Below are 18,457 nucleotides of genomic sequence, written 5' to 3'. Positions count from 1 at the left end.
AATATTAATAATAATAAAATATAAAATACTAGCATTAATGAAGCAAAATCCATTTGGAGATAAGAGTGGATGGTTAATTCCTCAAGCCCAAGGTTAGCGTAGTTGTTTAAAGCAATTCCTTAATATGAAAATTACACAAAGGTTACAATAAAGAGTTTGGGTTGTATCTTTCACGTGATTGATCTTTGCACAGATTTCTAAGCACTTTAAATTTTTTCTTTCATTTATTTACATAAATTTCAAATCAGCTGTTTCGCAATCCAACCATTGACACAATGAAAGAAGGTGAATTATTCTTTCGCGGGAAAGATCCAACCTGAACCCTCCAATAAGTATGAGCTAAATCTAATGCTAAAGCATTCAGAAAATTCATCTGTCAAGATAAAAGATGCCTCCCCCACCCCCAAGAAAAAAAAAAGAATGGACTTTTTATTTCCTGAAAAAGCAGAACAATATTTTACTCCTAAGTTGTAATTCGGTTGCAGCTAATTATCAAGACACACTAATAATTGGTCTATTTCAGTCAAATCTGAACTAAAACCGTTTCTTGTTTCATAAACAAAATGCAGGAAAACAAGCAGCCCAAAGGAAGTAGAATACCAAAATTTTCCATGCCCGTCGCTCCATCCAGATTACACCCCTGCTCCAGCTTCGATTCAATCTAAGCAAGTTTTTTTTCTTTTTTTAGTACAACAGTAGCTCATACAGTTCGTGTGTAAGTACAGTCAGACGAATTTAGAAATAGAAAATGACGTAGAGGGGGGGGGGGGATAGCTGCATCACCTGTCCATAAGACCGCTCCGGAGTGCCGAGTAATAAATGAGACAACTCAATCTGTAATTCTATTCATCTTTCGGAATATATGAACAGCCTAGAAGAAATTCAAATATTGCGTGACAAGCTTCTTTAGCCCTATCCGATCGAGAGACATAGGCACGTACGTAGCATTAAGCTGCGGTCGGGTCCAGATGAAAGAGCCCGCAAGATCCCAGCCCATCTACTCCTGGCCTGCCTCCCTACGAAGTGGGCCAAGCCACAAACCCAGCACCAACCCGAATCCATTGGTTCGAATTTAATAAGGAATCGAGATGTGGTTGCGTTCCGCATCATCCGAGCACTCGTGGAAGGCACGGGTTATTATCGAATTCTCTGAACCATCCCTCCCGGCGTTCGCCATCCCTGCTCCAAGAATCCGATCTAATTCCCGGCGATCTCGCCTCCTCTCGCCACGATACAAGGAAGCTGACACGCGGCGAGAGAAGAATCCTCCCTCCTTTATCTTCTTCTCCTCTCTCCTAGGGTGCGTTAATGGATCAATGGAAGCCCTCGGAAGGTTTCTTCCCGGACCCGGCCCAGACGGAGCTCCCCGACAACGGCTTCCATCGCGCCTCCGATGACCTCTGCCAACCCCCCAGTCGATTACCGGATCCGAGGTTAGTGTCCGTCCCACTTCTATTCTCCGTCTCTCATGCCTTCTTTTCCGATTGACTATTTGAATCTTGTTCCATGAGCTGTGGACTCTGACCACCTATGCCTCCCAAGTTGATTAGAACCTTCGTGCTTTTCATGTTGCGAGCTGTTCTGGGATAAGCTGTAATTTTGAAATTTTCGGTTTGGGAATCTAGAATAGGAGCAAGGAACGTGCTTTCTTTCTTTCAAGTGCGGATATGTTGCAGGAAAGGGAGAAGAAACGAAAATGGGTGAATTTGGGGCTAGATTTATGATTCTTTCAACCTTTAGTTGTCAATTCGTTTTGAGAATTCGGAAGACTAGATGTCCAAGAACCGAATTGGAGGGAACAAAATATTGGGAACCAGAATGTTAAAGGAGGAGTGGGGGGGTACAAAAGGCTGTTAGGCACCGCAATGAAATGTCTGAGGATCTCAACTCCCGAATAATCACACATATATCTAGTTTGGATGCTTTGTTTTGGCTCCGGGGTTCTTATCACTTCACTCCCTGGACATGCCACTGAATTTGTGGAGGAATTATGATCTGACTCAACGTTGATGAGTTACCCTCATTTTATGGTTGCCAGGCTAGCCTTGAGATATGAGAGCAGAGAAACATGAGTTGTGCTGTCATTCAAGAGGCTTGATTTTGGGGTGAAGGTTTTCATAATTAGTGCCATGTCCTTGCGGAAGGTTTTCATTGCATACAAGTATGAATCTCATGCCCTTAGTTTTACCTTAGGGAATCTGTTATCAGTCAACTGTCTAAAAATCAACTATGGTCAGTTAGTCTTAATTTGTGAAGCTAGTATAAGCTGTTAGTTTAGTGCACTTGGCTTGGGCTGCTATTCAAATTTGAGTTATAATAGTTCAGTCTTGTTTTTCTGATATTAGCAAATAGTTATAATTAAACTCCTATACTGATTGAAGTACTACCTTATGCGAAATGGTTATGAAGTTTCTGCCTAGTTGCTTAACACGAAATCTTGATAGGGGGAATTGCAGTAGAGAAATAAATCACTATGTGCTCAAGGTGGATTGTAGCAAACATTTTTCTCAAACATATCCATAGAGGTTAGGAGTTATGTGTAATCACATTGGTCAAATCGATTCATCAGGGGTCGATGTCACAATCACATTCTCAATGAGGTCAAGACATGTACAAAAGTTGACTCCTTGCTTAGATCCACTTTGCCACATAAAAGGTCTTTTAGTATAGGAGATTTCATGAAGTACTGGTGCTTGCAATTATGTTTTCTGGGAACTAATTTAAAGTCTTGGAGATTTTATGATGTATCAATATCTATACTTGCAACTGTGTTCTTTTGAGTTCCATAATCAACTCGTCATGCTTGTAGCCATTTATAGAGAGAAAATGACAAGGAAAAATAAATTCATGCTGTCTATGGAAAAACATGTGATCTTAGCATTCCATGATCAGGTTTTCATATTTTCTCCCCTTAACTATTTGACCGTGACTTTATGACCATACTCCTCAGATGGAAATGCATAAAGCTGAAAACTTTGTCAATTATAATCTCTATGGTTAATGGCACTTGACTAAGTCATTCAACTAGTGTGCAGCTTTCCCATTGTTCCATTGTTTGGCATCCTGCATGGTGATGCAGCTTTCTCCCTTAATATATTATTAATTACTGTACACTTGAAAACTAGAGCATCAAATTTTGTTAGCAACTTGTTTCTTGTAAATACCGGTGATGCCTGTTGATATACTTGCTAGTGCATTTTGTTCTCCCACATCAAAGTTGACCTTCATTTTTCAAGTGCAGAGATTGGTGTCTCTAGCCTTGACATGAGGTTAGGATTAAGCTTTCTTCAGAGGGACTAAATAAACATCACGACTTTGGGTTTATGGAAGCACTAATACATTGAGATCAATAGTCAAACACGAGTATGGACAATGTTATGCTCAAACATATGCAGTACATGAAATATGAACTTCGATACGAACTTTGTTGGATTAATGGGGAGAATAAGGAAGGAGCTGACCTTCAAAAAAAGTGAACCTCTTCAGAGAAGGAAGGGATGCTCCGCTTGTGTGTTAGCAAAGTCATCTGATCAACATCTTGGAGAAAAAATAGATATGATTAATTAGAATTGAAATTGCAAAATCACAAATATACTATGTTATTTCCTACTTTTAGTGGTGGAATCTGGTTTGTGGAGGCATAATTTATAGAGACCACTCCATATTTGCAACACTTTGTTAGCACATCTGGGCAAGGCAAGTGACACTGTCTTGAATCTTGACTCTAGAATATTTGCAGCCGATGTGCCAATAATGGCTACAAGAGTCATGATATTTGCAAGAGTTATGGAATGAAGCATTCTCTTTCATTGTAGGAAATGATATGTTTTCCATCTCTACAAAGCATAAGGTTAGGGGAGTGCGTCAAAGGACATGATGGAGTGCATCATTTCAGACATGCTCTAGCTCAAAGCTTGGGATAGTGGTTTGGTTGTTCGGGAGAGTTGGAGAGCTTGTGCAAAAGCTAGTACCTAATTTGATTGTGAAAAAAGAGGAGGATATGGAGAACAGGACAAGCCATGCATCTAAATTTTAGAAGAGCTTAGGGAAGGGGTAAAAGAAAAGGATTGTGATGAGGGGATACTGTAGCGCTTTTTGGGCATATACCTCTTTAAAAAGATGATAAAGGTTTTATGCAAGAGCCAGCTTTATGTATTGAAGTTCGTTAGGGGTAAAATGAATGGATGAAAGCCTTTCATTAGATGTTATGTAGAAGGTTAATGTGCATTGCTATTGGTTTTTTTAAGAGATGGATGATTAGTCTACAAAAGAACAAGGTGATAAAAAGGCTATCATCGTTGGCATCAACAATATCAATGGACGGGCAACAACTTCTGCTAATTAATGGCTTGCTGAACATGAACTACTCAGGAGTGGCTGCTTTCAAATTGGTTGGATTGGATCTGGGTCGATTGGAGTCTGATCTGTCCACTAAAGATTCTAATGATCATGAAAAGTTAAACATGACTTGTTTCAAGTTTAGAGATAGGATTAGAGTTAGCGGAATTCTAGTTGTGGTAGAGGGGAAGATGGAGAAAGAAACTTATCCAAGAGGTAGCTACCCATAGGACCAAATTGCCATGTGAAGATGGAGGCGCTATCTGAGATATGAGTTTTGGAACCTATTTTTCGAAATTATTATTTTTTATAGAACCTGGGATGTCAATCTTTGCTTGATAATCAGTCTCTAATTCTCTAACTTTGTTGATGTGATTTAATGTAACAAAAGAGACGGTATCAAATTTTTGAAAAGAGTTGTTAATGCAAGAAAGAAATCTGATATCTTTTGCTTGATGTTGATCCTTTTAGAAATCCCTGAGCACTATGATGGTGGGGACTTGGGATTCACATGGGCTTGATGTCTGGGATGGTGATGGGTGTTGGTTGTTTTTAAACAATGCAAACTTTGGATGCATGATGAATTGATAAGGCTGTATCATAAATCTGAATCATGATTTTTTTTTTTTTTGACATCAGATGGGCGATCTTGTTATGATGACATGATAAACATGTACTCATGTAGGAGCTTTTTAGAGACACACAAGTTAGTAAAACTATGCCAGGCTTTAAAATGATGGAGGCAGGGCTTGAACTTTGTGTTGAATTTAAGTTCTTGCATGCAATGATATTTCTACTTCATGGCAGAATTCAATCACAGAATATAACAAGACCATGAGATGCCAGATAATATCTAAAATGAAATAGGGATGTGAATAGTACAAAGCATGTTTGTCATCTATGTTTCATCTCCAGCAATCAACATTGGCACACTAATTGTATCCATCTATATAATTTTGTCTGACGGCATTAGCTAATGAAAGGAAATATTGATATATCATTTTGAATGTCAAATTGGAAAACAACTTTACAACATGAAGTTTATTATTAAGAAGTTGAGATAATTTAAATCCATACAAAATCCCTCGCAATCATTCTATTTTGTTGCTCAGAGTTGTTGAAACATATCACAGCAATGTCGATGAAGGTCAACTGCAAGATAAAAGCATTGGGGGGCTTGTCTAAGTTTACTGTGATCTGATTTCTTCGAGTGGTTTTAACAAGGTTTGACATACTCTAGGTCTTTTAGATATCTCTTGTCTCGATATATTCTTGAGCAATGCCTGATGCTATTTTGATCACCGATCATTTATTTTATTAAGTGAAGTCATAAGGTGTTAGACATTTTAATTTGTGCCTCAATTTAATGCTTTCTTGGGAATGAAGTTGGTTATTTTCACATCCAATTGATACCGGCAAATGCTTTTGAACTGCATTTGGTTAATGCTTATATTGCACCCTAGAAGACGCAGAAAGCTCCCTTGCAAAGATTGTTTTCATGTACTATGTTTGACTAGTCAGAATGTTTGTGCTGAAAATTATTTTAGAAAAATAACTATGTTAGTAGCTTCTATTTTGAAGCTATTCTTCCTTTTAAATATAATATGTACCCCAATTTACATGGTTGATTTTGTTTTCTAGTGTACGATAATATGATTTCCTGGTTTATCTGGTTGATTTGGTTTCGTAATATTCTCTAATTCAATAATTGTTTGTGATATCAATGAAATTTTTATGCCTATGTACAATGCGTTTACATTATTTTTTATGTATGCACCCATCTTATCATTGACGATCAGTTTAATTTTTGTCTTGCAGTCAAAGGGTGGAACAAGAAGTAAAGGATTCAATTGCTGCACGAAAAGTTCAGAAAGCTGACCGCGAAAAACTGAGGAGGGATCGACTAAATGAACAATTCTTGGAGTTGGGAAATGCACTAGGTACCACAGATTTCGGGCATTTAAACTTAAATGCACGCCCAAATATATGTGAAACTATAGGCCAACAAAAATAAAAGGAAGACTATTTGGTGTTGAATGGCTATCCAACTTTTCTCTTTCATCTGATCATCCGCTTAGGGAAATCAAATTGTGTAGAACTCTAACAATTGAGAGGTAGGGATTGAAATCTAGGTTTTGCTTTTGCAATTTGCCAATAGTAGTTACAGAATCTTCCAGTTTGTAAAGTACCAGAGTTAGATATAGATTGTGTAGAGGCCTCCTCTTCTGAATGGACAGTCAATTGTGGAAAGTGGAAAGAAGGATTTTGATTAGGGGCCCAAAGTGGGGCTGAATTCCTACATAATGTAGATAGAGAAGGTGATCATGTTGTGGGTGGAAATAAATAGTTGAGGACATGTGTTGTTTGGAAGAAGAAATGTCAATAAATCGGGATGTTTATGCATGATAGTCTTATATTTGATTCCAGTGAAGAATGAACAAATAGATTTCAGATTTCTTGTGCTTTTCCCTCACAGAATAGTTGTCAGCATAAAGACGTTTAACTTTAGTTATATAAGTTAGCACAAGTGATCTTCTTTGACATTATTACCATAAAGTAAAGCAGATGACGTCCTTGAACTATTCCCATCCCTCATATGAACCCTGATCCTAAATAGAAGAAAAGTTATATCGACATTGCCTCATCATAGAGATATAACTAAGAAACTTTTTGCAGTTCCTTAGGGGAACCATTGTTTCTTAATTTCTGTAAGTTACAGATCTGGTTTTTGAATGAACACCGTTCTTAAGAAAGATTCTTCAAATTGTTGGGAGGTTTTCACATGACAATGCAGTTGACTGTTGCTAAATTTGTAATCTGCAACTAAGCTAGCTACATTTTGCATGTCCATTTATATATAGTTCAGAAAGATTACCTACTTCTTGTTTCCAAAAATATAGATCCAGATCGACCGAAGAATGATAAGGCAACCATCCTTGCGGATACGATCCAGATGCTGAAAGACTTGACTGCCCAGGTGAACAGATTTAAAGCTGAATATGCTTCACTTTCTGAGGAATCACGTGAGGTAACAATCATCTTGATTTGGAATGATACAGTCTAAGCTGGATAGGCTCTCAAATGTCCTTCTGACATGATTTACATCATACTCTTGTCCTCATAGTTGACTCAAGAGAAGAATGAGCTCAGAGAAGAGAAAGGAACTTTAAAGTCGGAAATTGATAATCTGAATGCTCAGTATCAGCAAAGGCTTCGCGTTTTGTATCCATGGGCTGCAATGGACCCTTCAGTCATTATGGGCCCGCCCCCTGCATATCCATTCCCGATGCCAGTTCCCATTCCCTCAGGCCCAATCCCCATTCACCCCTCGCTGCAGCCTTATCCTTTCTTCCGGAATCAGAACCCTGGAACCATTCCAAATTCTTGTTTGACCTATGGACCATATGCTCACCCCTGCAATCTTCAAGTTGAACAGCCAACTACTCAATGCATCCATCCACATCCACATCCAAGCAGTAACAAGTCTCATAGTGGAAGCCTACAAGATTCTAGAAGCAAATCATCTGATCGGCAGCAACGGAGCTGTGGAGAAAGAAGTGATGATATTAGTGATGTTGCAACAGAGCTGGAACTGAAGACTCCTGGATCTGCCGCCCCTTCTTCTCATTCAAAGGAAGCAAATGATCAGGTGCATTTCTATCTCATAGATTCTGCAGTGTTTAAGCTATCTTCATTCTTATTTCACAAAATTATAGGTTGCTGTGACCCTGGCGAAGAAGCTACTACAATTCCATAATGCTTTCTTCTAGTCTGCATCCTTTCATCTAGTGGAATTACAGCTTCTGGGATTTTTCAGGAGTTAATCAAGATAACTGGCATATGATACAAAATAAGTCAAAATGAAATGCCTTAAAAGAACTTATGAAAATTGACCTTCTTTCATAAAAAAATTGTGGCTTTCTGACCCATGCAGCATCACGAGTTCAACAAAGCATTGGACGCAAATAAAACTTAGGAAGGTCTTTGTTATGCAGGATCTGTCTTCTGAAGTAAGGAAAGGGAAGCAATGGCCATCAGAGAGGAAGGGAAGTGGTGGTTCTGATGGGAGCAGTTCAAGCAGATGTTCTTCCTCTGGTGGTTTGCCAGACAGCTCTTCCAACAGTGTTGGAGACAGCTCGGTAGCTAAAAATTAATACTTTCTGGTCTGCAAATGATCCTGGTTTGCTGCCTGCCAATTCTGGTATGATGACTATAGCATTGGATGTAGGGTCCTCTTGCTGTGTACTTTGAGTTTCCCAAGTCGATTTTTTGAGACAAGTATATGACTGCTGGCAAGATCAACCAGAAAACCATCAAATGAACTGCCGCTGATTTGAGGAGCCTTTTGCAGTTTCACATTCTGCAAAATTTGTAGTTACGTATGAATGACTAAAGTCATCATGCGTAATTCAGACTCTGAAACTGCAGATGGCTTGCAAAATCAGTTGTGGTTAGATGATTTCCTGTTTGATTTTTCTGGCAGTCATAATCTTGTGTCAACGAACTAACTTGGGGGATGCTGAATGCATGAATAAAGACTCGACCAGAAATATAGTCATGATACTTGAATGTTCTGGGTGTTGTTTATGCAACATAGAATTTCAAAAAAATCAGGCAGGAGAAGAATGGTTCATGTGGAAAGTTACGTTGATCAGGCTAACTAACATCACAACGGTCCCAAGCTGCAGGATGAACAAGCCAGGAAACTTAAACGTATCAGGAGCCTTTAAGAATAGGCAATTTATATTTAATTTTATTTTAAATGTGTAATCATGTTTATCAGTATGTTCCCCTGCTGCTTGTTTACATACAATTATCTATGTAATGCTCAGTTCTTGTGCTGGGCCATTGCAACATGCCAGATGCTGTGGCTCGCTTGTTCAAGTAAATATGCCATTCACTTTTATATTTTGCGTTGAAGTATCTTCTCCAGTGCTTGCTGCGACACGAGACACTATTCTGTGCCTATCCTTGTTAAAGGAGAGAACCTTCTTTAGGTGAAGCAGATTCTGCGGCTACTACGATTATTTCACCTATGACTGGTAGAATTATTTTATTCACTCTAAACCTCCGTAAATTTTAATGTAATCTTTCAAAAAAGCGATATTTACAGGAAGATGTTTCCATTGATGACTATATTTTGTGAGTTTTTCATTAAGGTCATATCAAGTAATAATTGACTTTCCTTTTTTTTTTATTAAAGAATTTCCTATTATACCTTTTATGGCCTCTTTGCAGCCCTATTCCCTCATAGGAAACCTTTACAAGATTGTTCATATTAAAGAGGTTAAACTTTAAATCAAAGTGAGTTGTTTCTGATTTTTAATATAGAATAATTACACAAAAAAATTTGAACTATTTGGAAAATTTTAATTTACTTCTAAATTTTAATTTAGGACAATCATGCCATTGAATTTATAATATTTTTTTTTAATTTGGACTTTAGCTATGAATTTAATCTGGTTGCTCCGACGACATTATTACGTGATGTCACATGAAATATTATCTTCTTCAGCAATATAAGTGATCATGTAACATCACGTGACAATTCCGTCACGACAGCCTGATAGTATTTATAGCCAGAGTCTGAATTAAACAAATTTAAAAGTTCGATGATCTGATTGCACTAAATTAAAGTTTAGGAAGAAATTGAAAATCTCGAATAATTTAAAATTTTTTGCATGATTATTTTTTTTTAATATCTTAATAGCCGCCAAATCTTGAAACCCCAGGCATGTGTAGGCGGTCTGTATGTTGCAGGTGCTAAAATCAAGACACTCGCCTAAAACATCAAGTCCGATCCACGTTGAAGCTGGGGAGATTTAACATGGGTCTTGGCTGCTATTGAGGATGTAGCCAATTTTACAGGCTTTGCAGCATTTGCAGGGATGGCGCCGCTCCACATTTCATAATGCATTCAGATTGTGAGTTGGCAGGAACCTACATGCTAAACCGCATCCTAATTTAAAATCATCATTGAAACAACTTTCTTGCATAGAATCTAGGGGAACGCTGGGTTTTATAGGCAATCATCAGTCCCTTTTGCCCCATAAATAGATGGAATCACCAAACGACATTTAGTTTTAGAGTAAAGCTATGAGCTCCTTCTGTGTGCAAACAAACAATCCAAGTCAGCAACCATGGACCTGGCAATTTTTTTGAAGCATTTTTTTGACCTTTATAGACATCAATTCAGAGATGGTTTATGGTAGCAGGTCTTGGAGATATTCTGCTGTCATCTTTATGTGTATTTTAACCAATGTATTAAAGAAGCCATGCAGCAGGGTTGGATTAGGCCGCCAGTTGACTATTAAAAAATAAGGATTTATTGCATCCCACCATATTTTCTCTCTTTCCAGGGATACTGCTTCTGTTGAACCTAAACAATATCTTCAGAAGCCCAAAGGTGTGAATACCCATTCCAGGCAATTCTTTTGAACGAAGCATGACTTGAATGGCAATAGTGACTACGTTCCAGACCCATATTTCTCAGCTTCCCAATGCAAATCCTCTTGCGTAACAACTGAAATTTGGCAAGCTTTTAAATAAGCTGGAATATTGCCGGAGCCGATTTTAAATCCAAACCCACTAGCAAATGCTACTAACAGGTGCTGCAGTTACTTCCAAACCGACCAATGCTTTCAGGAACAATGCCGATACCACCTCTCATGAAATGAGATTGTCCCAATGGTCATACCCCTCTACTCTGCAACTGCAACCAGAGATTCTAGATTTGATTTCTAAGTGGCGCATAACCAGAAATTTTGAACCTCGGCCTCTCTTATTTTCTCTCCTTTTTCATAAAACAAAGAATGCTTGCATTACCTCAACCTCAGTCTTTCTTAATAAATACTTAATGCCGTTGGTATGAGAGGCACCAAATAACGGCAAAATATCCACCATATCATAGTATCACACCGAAATGTGTCATGCTATGTCAAAACAACCATTCCATTCACTAGGCTGATATAAAGCAGTACCGATCGAGTACTTCGTACCAGTGATGGCTCAATATGATATGTTGATCGACAGAGGCCAGCACTTGCCACCCTGCCTTAGGGACACTGGCTTCACTACAAAAAAAAAAATAGATTTCTCCGACTATGACCTGCCGACGCTAGAAAGAAGCGTCCGTAATTTAGTCACCGTGCCAAACCTTGCCATCAGCAATTTAGAAAAAAGCTTCTCTGCTGTGCACGCGATGCTCATGCTCTTGCTACACGTACAGTCATCCATATGTAGGGGCCCATGCACTGCAACAATGGGGATCATGCAGACAGGCTCAATGTGCCGCTGCTGCAGCGAACGGGTCAAACAGTGAAGGGAGCTGTGTAACTGAGAATCAAGGGTCCCTTTAAGCAGCTTCCATTGCTGCTGCTGCTGCGACATGAACCAAAAGCAACCTGAAAGAGCAGCATTCCAACACGTTCAAGACACCTTCCAGACAAATACGCTTTATCCTATGGACAGAACTATTTATTTTGCACTCAAAACTACTCAGCAAAAATATGGGAACTCATATGCTAAAAAGAACTGCCTCACTTTTCATTCCAGTATATACTTTCATCTCATTCCTTTATTCTTTGGGGTCCGTGGGGCTGCTTTGCTTTTGTTAGATCTAATAACATGTTACGAGTACAGCAATTTGTTCCTATATGTATCAAGTAATGGGAGATTACCGATCCACCGCAGCTGAGTGCTGTGCATGGCATGGCCCATGCAATGTCATGGTCATCCTCTGGGAAAAATATCTTCATTACTTGCACCTTCCCCTTGAACTTGTGATCCTCCAAGATTCATCAAAAAGCCTTTACTGAAGTTTAGAAATGTCATTTCAGGTGAAGCAAACACTGGCAAGAAATTTACATAGTTGGCGACGATGGAGAGACACAAAGATGCTCCACCCACCATTTGAACGAATAAAACAATGAACCAGTCTGTGCCATCCAATGGTATTGTCTTTACATGCGCTGGGCATTACATAGCAGCTGCAGTTGAGGTGCACCTTCAGTGCCAAACCCACTACCATGTGGCTTCTTTGCTCTCAAGGATGATGATGAGGGAATTGGCAAGAGCTCTTGTAGCTGCAGTGAACTAGGAGATTGATAGGATCCAACCTGCATCTCTCTGGAAGGCTGAGGAAATGTGGATGGAGGCTGAGCACAGGGAAGCAGGGATGGGTCCTGCAGCCTCATGGTCTGCCATGCGGGAATACCAAGAGGCGGCCTGTATTGGGCCATATGCGCTTGCCATATCTGCTGTAGCTTGCCTCCAGCAACAACAAGTTGGGGTCCATAAGGTCCATAAATTGAGTTGCCAATCTGGTGTGGTAGCTGCAGCTGGACCAGATTAGCAAACAATCAGCACTTGGACGAATTTGTGAGTAACAATTTATACAAATGAACGTATCCATGAAAAGCGGAATATCATCAGCTAAAGCTGAACTGAAATTAGAATTTGTCCCTGAGAATAGTGTCATCTATCACTGACCCTCTCGAGAAAAAATAAACTATATAGCTACAAAATCCAAAAACAGAGGAAACACAGTTCCAAAACATGTTTTTCAATGACAGCCGAGCCGACACAGATGCGCGCACTTGCACACCCACCTGTTGTGTCATGGCTGCAAGCCGGTCTGGGCACAGGGAAGGACCATGAGGGAAGGGGAACGGCATAATGGAATGATGTGGGGCCTGCAAACGGAGGTAAGAATGTGAAGCTGCTCAGATAATTGCACCCTCTTCTAGAGGTTGTTAATTTCACCAATGGCCACCACACACACACACACACAAACCCTAGCGACAGGACTCAGGACTCAGGACGCAGCATTCAGAACAAGCAAGAGATCAAGGACAGGATAAAAGAAACCAGCAGAATAACAAATACCTGTTGCTGCTGCATAGAGGAACCTGATAACATTTGAATTCTAGATTCATCTTTACTCTCCATTATGGAACCTCTGTTTCCAGCAGCTGTCCTGCTGTTCAGACTACTCATCCCAATTGCTTTATTGGAATCTTGAACACCCGAGATTGTTCCCCCTTTGGCTTTTGATCGGTTTGTCAGGAACGGAAACTGATGCTTTATTTGTGTCTTCTGATAGCGCTGAATGGTATGGCTTATGTACACGTGAGTAGTGCACCTTTTCCATGATGATCGCCTATCAGCTGACACCTGTGGAAGCTGCACCCAAAAATTCAACAAACTCAAACTTTTAATAATGAAATCTGCTGTGCGCTTACATTGTTAATCAAAGAAGCTGTAGAACAACACATAGATTGTATCCAAATATCACAAGCAACTACAGTGGGGATAGGAATATACATTTATACTCAACTATATTACCTCTTTCATTAAAGAACTACACTTTTTAAGATTCGCTATCAGTCCGTCAAGACTTGTGCAACAAAAGAATCCATTAAACACTCAACTCTCAGGGACATAAAATAAGGATGTTTAGACAAACAGGTTTCAGGCCTAAAAGGAAACAAATGCCCTTCCAACAAAAACTTGCATGAGCACCCAACTAAGGACTCGTCCAAAATGTCATGCAGGGCCCAGTTCACATGGTACAGGCTCAATTTAATTTCATCCAGATCCAGCAGGAAATTGGTATATACCATCTAGTGCTCATCATTCTTGCACATTTCCCCATAATCTGGACAAAGACATTCTTCATCCACCCAATTTCACGCATCACAGTGAATACATTCCTGATGACCTATTAGCAACAGCAGGTATGTGCCATGCAGACAGAAAATAATACCACCTGCAAGGTGCAAAAATACAAACTAACCAACACAAGCCAGGATTAAACACCATCCAAGAGAAGTACATCAGGCACATAAATTTCAAGATGAGACAATCAACAACTGCTATTGACCGCTGATACAGGTAAAAGAGCATTTTCTTGGGATAGTAAAAAGAGCATTGCCAAGGGGACCGTAGCCCACCTTTCCAGTGTGAAGGTCAGTTCCATTGGAGCTAACTCCGTTTGAAGTAGTTCTACAACCAGTTGCAGCAGAATCTGGCCAGAGAGCAGCTTTACTTGAAGAAGACCTAAAAAGGTAAATTTAAATCAGATGACATTCTAAGGAAACAGAGGATACTGCTTATAAAATATAATGTTTGGAGTTCCACATCAGGAGTGTCAGGTGGGTTAAAAATTACATTGCCAAATGTCCATTACCACTGCTTGGCAAACCAGGCTGCAGAGCATGACTTGTATCTGATCAAGATTTTGGAACAATCAGTAAGAGAGAAGAGCACATAGAATGCAGTAATAAAACAGAGTTAATGTGTTCCACATGTAAAATGACTTAAGCAAGGTACAAAGTGACTACCTTCCCCACACACATAACGTGTAGGATTGTCAGCTTTCTGCTTGAAGGACCGCACTTGGTGTTCTGCTGAAGCAGATCCAAACTGGAAAAAAAAGGGGTATCATTTCAAAAATTTATGAATGTGCAATAAGAATTATGATCAGATCTCCTTGCATAGAAATATTACTGGCCAAGGACGAATCTCTGGTTTGTGCACCGAAAGGGCATTGGATTGTGCTGATCTGCTAGTTAATCAACGGGAACAAAAATCAGGTTGAAATAAAAGAAACTGCAATAACCAGCTAATCCCTTTTTTTAAATAAAACAAAGAATACACACTAAACAGTGTAACCTGTTTCCACAGTAAGAATAAAGAGAAGCTTCCAAGAGATTTGATGAGTTTGAAGAATCCCTTAAAATTGCATTCTTTGCCTGTTCATTCTTAGATGGAGATGTTCTTTGGAAACCGGGTTGAACTGTTCCATTTGATCCTGGACCGAACTCCTGGTTTCCACTGGTAATAGCAGGCTGCTCCAAAGCAGAAGGCTCAGGTTTTGCGGTTTCTGCCATTGGCTCTATCTGAAAAGAGGGATTTGTGGCTACAGGGCTGGCGCCTGGAAGAAAAATTTCAGTACTCACTTCTTTTGAAGCTGTTGAATCAGATATAACATTCAGCTTAAAATATCATAAACAGGAACTTCTTTTGGGGAAATAAAAAGGTTATTTTTGAATCCTAGGTTCCATTCAACTTTAAACTGAATATAAAAGATATGGGTTCTTGTTGAATTTACCAACCTTCTAAATTAGAAACAACAGTTGCTGCTGCATGTGAATTCTCCTCAGACATTCCGCCATCCTCACTGATCTTGACTGGCCTGCCATCAGGAATCATACTAGCCAATGCAGACAATGTCTCAGCAGCTTCTTCCTCAGCTTTGGTAACTGGTTCGTTTAGCTACTTAAACAGAAGGCCAGCAGTTATCAAGAGCCACAAGCTGACAATAAGGCTAAAAAGACAAGCTAAACAAAGCATGCTGATAACCAACCATGTTTCTCTTGCATCTCCTCGCACCATTAACACAGGGCATATGGTTACCATTGCGAGCATAGCATTTGTTCCTCGAATCTGGCAACGGCGGAGATGCTGATAATTTGTTCTTCAAATCCGGCAACGGCGGAGATGCTGATAACCTGCTGCGTTTGTTCATCGCTGAATTTGAAAATGGTAAGCAAGCATAAGTCCTACTGATGACACTTCAATCAGATCAGTACATTTCCAATAATGACCATGGAAAAACAGTAGTCTGACCAGAAAGTGGGAAGTAGGAACTCCAGATTCGGATTCACAAAATCATCTTTTATTTACCAGAAAAAAAGGAGAATAAGATTAAACTAATCATATTAGTTATCAGGAAAAGAATTATGTATATAGGGTTATTTTGTAAAAAAAAGAGAAGGTATTCCAATAAAAGGAACCGAGAAGCGTTTCATCTGAATTCTTTATACCTGAACGTAATTTCCTAGGCACCACAGCAGGACCCACAGCATTGCCATCCTCAGATGCCTGTAATTAAAGGTAAAAAAAGAAAAGAAGAAAGAAATAAAAAGGAGAGGAATAGATCATAATTAAAAGAGAAAACAGAAAATAAAATAAAAACAAGAAAGAAATAAAAAGTAGAGGAATAGATCATAATTAAAAGAGAAAACAGAAAATAAAATAAAAACGCTGGCTAAAGATGGATAGCCCCCCGCTGACACAAGGGGTGGGGAATCCAACCTTTGACTGGAGTCCAAAACTCCTAGAAAGCGGCGGGCGTGAAAGATGCTGCTCTCCTTCATCAGAACCACTGATGCCTCCTCCTCTATCGCCCGTCCTGCTGTACCCTTCGTTGATGCCTGAGCCCCACCTGAACGCCTTGGCTTTCTCTTTCTTCCATCTCTCCATCGCACTCTCCTCCTCGCCTCCTCCTCCACCTCCTCCTCCGCCACCAACATAACCAGTACCACTCAAAACTGCAACTTTTTTTTCTTTTTTTTTTCAGAAAAAAAAACAAGAACACAGGAGAAGAAGAAAAATCTCGATCAAATCCAGTAAGAGAATCAAAGGAAAATGCAGCAAAAAATCCCCGTTTTTATATGTAAAATCAAGAAAAGATCGGATTTTTTATTTAAACTAGGTAAGAGGGTTGTTTTGGGAAGAATGGAGGAATGATGGGGGAATTAATTAGGATTGGTACCAGAGGGGAAGGGGGAAAGGGGAGAGGTGGATTTGGCGCTGCTGCTGATGCGTCCAGATAACGCTCTCTGCCGTCGCTTCGCGGGCGAAGACTGACCCCCCGAGATGCCGCTCCGCTTCAAATCTCGACCTCTCTCTCTGTCCATATCCTCTTGACCCACATCCACATGCAATCACCGATACCTCTCCTTCTCTTTCTTTCTTCTCCTCTTCCCAGTCCTCCGTCTCTCTGCGGTCACAGGACAAGAGGAAATATAAGTGGGGGATGTGCAGTGTATCTGAGAGATATCAAGGATCCAATAAAGCGAGCGAGGGAGAGATGGAGACTGAGGGGAGGAAGGGAAAGCGATAAAAAAAAAGAAAAGCGAAATGCCGGACGAAGAGAGAATTGCATGAAGGAAAGTCTTTCTTTTTAGCCTCTTTCTATTGTTGGCAGAAGAAAAAGGGCTTCTTTTCTGTCTCCTCTAAAGATTTCCCACGAGGAAAGAAAAATCCTTCCAATTTTAGAAAATCTGGCACATAGTTTTCTCCGCTATCCTCTGGACTCCACCGCTGAAAACCAGATACCAACATTCAAGAGAGGCAGATGAAAGGCCAAAGAGAAGCCCGGGGTTAAAGGGAAAGACGACTTCAGAATCGGGGTGCTGCTAGAACCGATAACAAAAGAATATACATGGAGAGAAAAAGAGAGAGAACTTGAGTGGGGAAAACTATACAACACATTCAATGGATCCTCTCCAATATGGGTAGAAAAAGGGAACAACGAGCCATTAATTCTCGAATCCCTGATCCCTATCTTTCAGACTTTAAATCACAAGAAAACCAAGAAAACAAAAATCAGAAGGAAAGCTCGTCTCTTTATTGCCCTCAGATATTACAAATCCGAGAACAAGACCAGAAATCTGAACAACAAACAAATGAAGCCATGAAAGAAACCAGTAGAAAAATAGATAAAAATTCCAAAACCCGAAATAATCGCCATCATAATAGACGGGAAATAAAACGAAAAAGAAGAGAAAATAAAGATTCCACCGATCAACCCACGGCACAAGACCATCCATTCTTTCTTTCTCGTACCAACGAAACCAAAACATTATGCATGTATATATAATAACAGATTAGAGTAAAGCTAAAACAAAGAATGCTCCTCGATCATAACACCTTCAAGGATCGAAGTGCCCCATCCGATCTCCACCTCCCTCTCTCTCACCTAAAACCCAAGAAAAAAGGTACTCTTTTTTGCTGCAAGAAAAGAGCCCAGAAGGACAAAAAGATCGAAGCTTCCGGCCCTGCGAAACCGTGCCTATCTGCTTCCCGAAACGGCTTGCCCTCTCTCTCGCCCCTTTTTTTTTTCGCCTTTTATACGAGAACTCGAGAACGAGCTACGATCGACGGCTGTCAAGCTTCCTTCTTTCCAAGCCGTCCGATCCGCACTGGACCGTCCACAGCGGCGTCCGACGTGTCCCCCCATGTCGGCCCGCCGCAATCGATGGCCGCTGGTTCGGCCCGGATCTCTTCGTACCACATCCCTGGCTTCTCTCCGCCGTCTGATGGTGTCTGA

The 18,457-nt window shown here is 40.0% G+C and overlaps 2 protein-coding genes across 11 annotated transcripts; one reads left to right on the top strand and one right to left on the bottom strand.

The window, feature by feature from the left end:
- Positions 1–1,103: 1,103 nt before the first annotated feature.
- LOC103706136 (transcription factor bHLH121) lies at positions 1,104–9,258 on the top strand. Its single transcript, XM_008790140.4, has 5 exons — positions 1,104–1,433; positions 6,157–6,278; positions 7,239–7,366; positions 7,463–7,987; positions 8,334–9,258. Exons 1-5 carry the CDS (start codon positions 1,309–1,311, stop codon positions 8,490–8,492), a joined length of 1,059 nt encoding a protein of 352 aa, XP_008788362.2. The 5' UTR covers positions 1,104–1,308; the 3' UTR covers positions 8,493–9,258.
- Positions 9,259–11,176: 1,918 nt separating this feature from the next.
- On the bottom strand, positions 11,177–18,222 carry LOC103706201. Of its 10 annotated transcripts, XM_039117542.1 has the most exons (16): positions 18,058–18,222; positions 16,898–17,125; positions 16,438–16,688; positions 16,167–16,224; positions 15,707–15,870; positions 15,456–15,615; positions 15,013–15,310; positions 14,848–14,905; positions 14,682–14,763; positions 14,509–14,566; positions 14,292–14,397; positions 13,225–13,521; positions 12,948–13,031; positions 12,247–12,677; positions 12,018–12,151; positions 11,177–11,741 (listed from the first exon to the last, which is right to left on the bottom strand). In XM_039117542.1, exons 2-14 carry the CDS (start codon positions 17,040–17,042, stop codon positions 12,300–12,302), a joined length of 2,139 nt encoding a protein of 712 aa, XP_038973470.1. In that variant the 5' UTR covers positions 17,043–17,125; positions 18,058–18,222; the 3' UTR covers positions 11,177–11,741; positions 12,018–12,151; positions 12,247–12,299. The 10 variants fall into 10 exon arrangements, with proteins under 10 accessions (XP_038973470.1, XP_038973462.1, XP_038973485.1 ...); XM_039117534.1 differs by having other exon boundaries at positions 11,274–11,741; positions 12,018–12,677; XM_039117557.1 differs by having other exon boundaries at positions 11,274–11,741; positions 12,018–12,671.
- Between the last annotated feature and the right edge of the window lie 235 nt (positions 18,223–18,457).

This window comes from Phoenix dactylifera, chromosome 2 (genome assembly GCF_009389715.1).
Source record: "Phoenix dactylifera cultivar Barhee BC4 chromosome 2, palm_55x_up_171113_PBpolish2nd_filt_p, whole genome shotgun sequence".
In the NCBI taxonomy this organism is placed as follows: domain Eukaryota; kingdom Viridiplantae; phylum Streptophyta; class Magnoliopsida; order Arecales; family Arecaceae; genus Phoenix; species Phoenix dactylifera.
The sequence above is the reverse complement of the archived record's forward strand: the minus strand, read 5'-3'. Positions and strand labels throughout refer to the sequence as shown.